This window comes from Pterocles gutturalis, unplaced genomic scaffold (genome assembly GCF_000699245.1).
Source record: "Pterocles gutturalis isolate BGI_N339 unplaced genomic scaffold, ASM69924v1 scaffold28404, whole genome shotgun sequence".
Classification (NCBI taxonomy): Eukaryota; Metazoa; Chordata; class Aves; order Pterocliformes; family Pteroclidae; genus Pterocles; species Pterocles gutturalis.
In genome coordinates, this window is record NW_010136842.1 from 1 (window position 1) to 1,643 (window position 1,643).

The following is a 1,643-nucleotide window of genomic DNA, read 5'->3' on the forward strand; positions in this document are numbered from 1 at the left end:
AAACCCAGGGGAGCGGTGGGATTAAAGCCTGTCCCCTCCGACGCCCCTGCACGTGTCCCCCAAACTAAAGAGCGAGGCCGAGGAGCACCTGTAGTAGTTTGGTTTGAAAGGTCCGTTTTTATTCAGTCCCAGGTATTTCGCTTGTTCGTCCGTTAATTCCGTCAGGTGGGCGTCGAATGTCGGGAGGTGAAGGCTGGCCACGTACTCGTCTGAAATGATGTCGAGCCTCGTTAGTGGGGTGAAGGGAAGGCAACGAGTCCCCTCCTCCTGTGCCCCAGGTCCCCAACGCCCCAGCCGGGACAGGCGGTGCTCCTCATGGAGTCATGAAGGTTGGAGAAGACCTCAAGGATCATCAAGTCCAACCATCACCCCAACCCCACCCAACCCACTAACCCATGTCCCCAAGCACCACATCTACACGTTTCTTGAACCCCTCCAGGGATGGTGACTCCACCACTCCCCTGGGCAGCCTGTTCCAATGCCTGAGCACTCTTGCAGTGAAGAAATTTTTCCTAATATCCAGCCTAAACCTCCCCTGGTGCAACCTGAGGCCGTTTCCTCTTGTCCCATCACTTGTTACTTTAGAGAAGAGGCAGCACCCACCTCACTGCACCCTCCTCATGCCTCGGCTGCTGAATTTTTCACCCTGAATGGGGAAATCCAACACTCTCAGCTTATTTTGGGGAAAAGCTTTCTCTGAAATACCCTTCTAGCAGGACTCCGGGGTCTGCTGTCATGTCACGGAGCGCCCTTGGGCAAGCTTGGATGCTCTGCTGATGCCACCAGACATTTCTGGTAGGTGACACCAAACACGGAAGCTAGGGACAAGCTGCACCTGGTGTCAAAAAATCCAATTAGCACAAAAAAATTCCAGTTTTGCGGCATGGCCAGTACAGCTCATGTCCTCAGGAGGGGTTCTGCTGGCAGAGCTGTTGGTCGGGGACGATGTGTCTTCATGGCCAACAACAGCAGCTCCGCGGGCAGAAGCTCTCCAAGAAAATCACAGAATCCCAGGATGGTTTGGGTGGGAAGGGACCTTAAAGATCATCCAGTGCCACCCCCTGCCATGGGCAGGGCCACCTCCCACTAGCCCAGGTTGCCCAAAGCCTCATCCAGCCTGGCCTTGAACCCCTCCAGGGAGGAGGATCCCCCTCATCAGCGTGGATGGGCTCCTGCGGGGTCAGCCGAGTGCACCAGCCTGTTTTCCCCGGGTGGGATGGAGAAACGACACATCCAAGAGCCAGGACCCAGCGGGAAGAACTTGCTGGAAAACCCTGAGCTTGGCAGGAAGGCAAACGAGAGCGCAGGAGGCTGCGATGCCCCGCTGTCCTCAGCCCAGCCTAGCAAAACCCTCCATCTGTTCAATCTTGAATATTCAAATTACAAACAAAAAAAAAAAAAAAAAAAAAAAAAAGAAAGAAGGTGACAAGGACATCTTTACCCATTTTCTTAGGCAGCAAGTAGACGTCTTGCTTGTAGCGGCCTTCGGGAGCGTTGTACAGCTCTATCAAGGCCAAAGCCTGGGTGGAGAAGACACTTTGGTAAGTAACCGCTGCCTGCCCCCGAGCAAGAGGCTGCTCAGCCCAAACCCTACTCGCCTGCGTGGTGGCCGTGATGGACAGGACGGAGGTGGGGAAGGTGGA

General features: G+C 54.9%; 1 protein-coding gene across 1 annotated transcript in view; it reads right to left on the bottom strand.

Moving 5' to 3' along the window:
• Positions 1–88: 88 nt before the first annotated feature.
• Positions 89–1,643, bottom strand: part of LOC104468352 (putative adenosylhomocysteinase 3) — a gene marked incomplete at both ends in the record, with an annotated part of 5,128 nt that continues 3,573 nt past the window's right edge. The window contains 3 exons of the mRNA XM_010082454.1: positions 89–209; positions 1,442–1,520; positions 1,599–1,643. The exon at positions 1,599–1,643 is cut by the window's right edge and continues 18 nt beyond it. Of these exons, the coding sequence (XP_010080756.1) occupies positions 89–209; positions 1,442–1,520; positions 1,599–1,643 (245 nt within the window). The remainder of the gene's footprint in view (positions 210–1,441; positions 1,521–1,598) is intronic.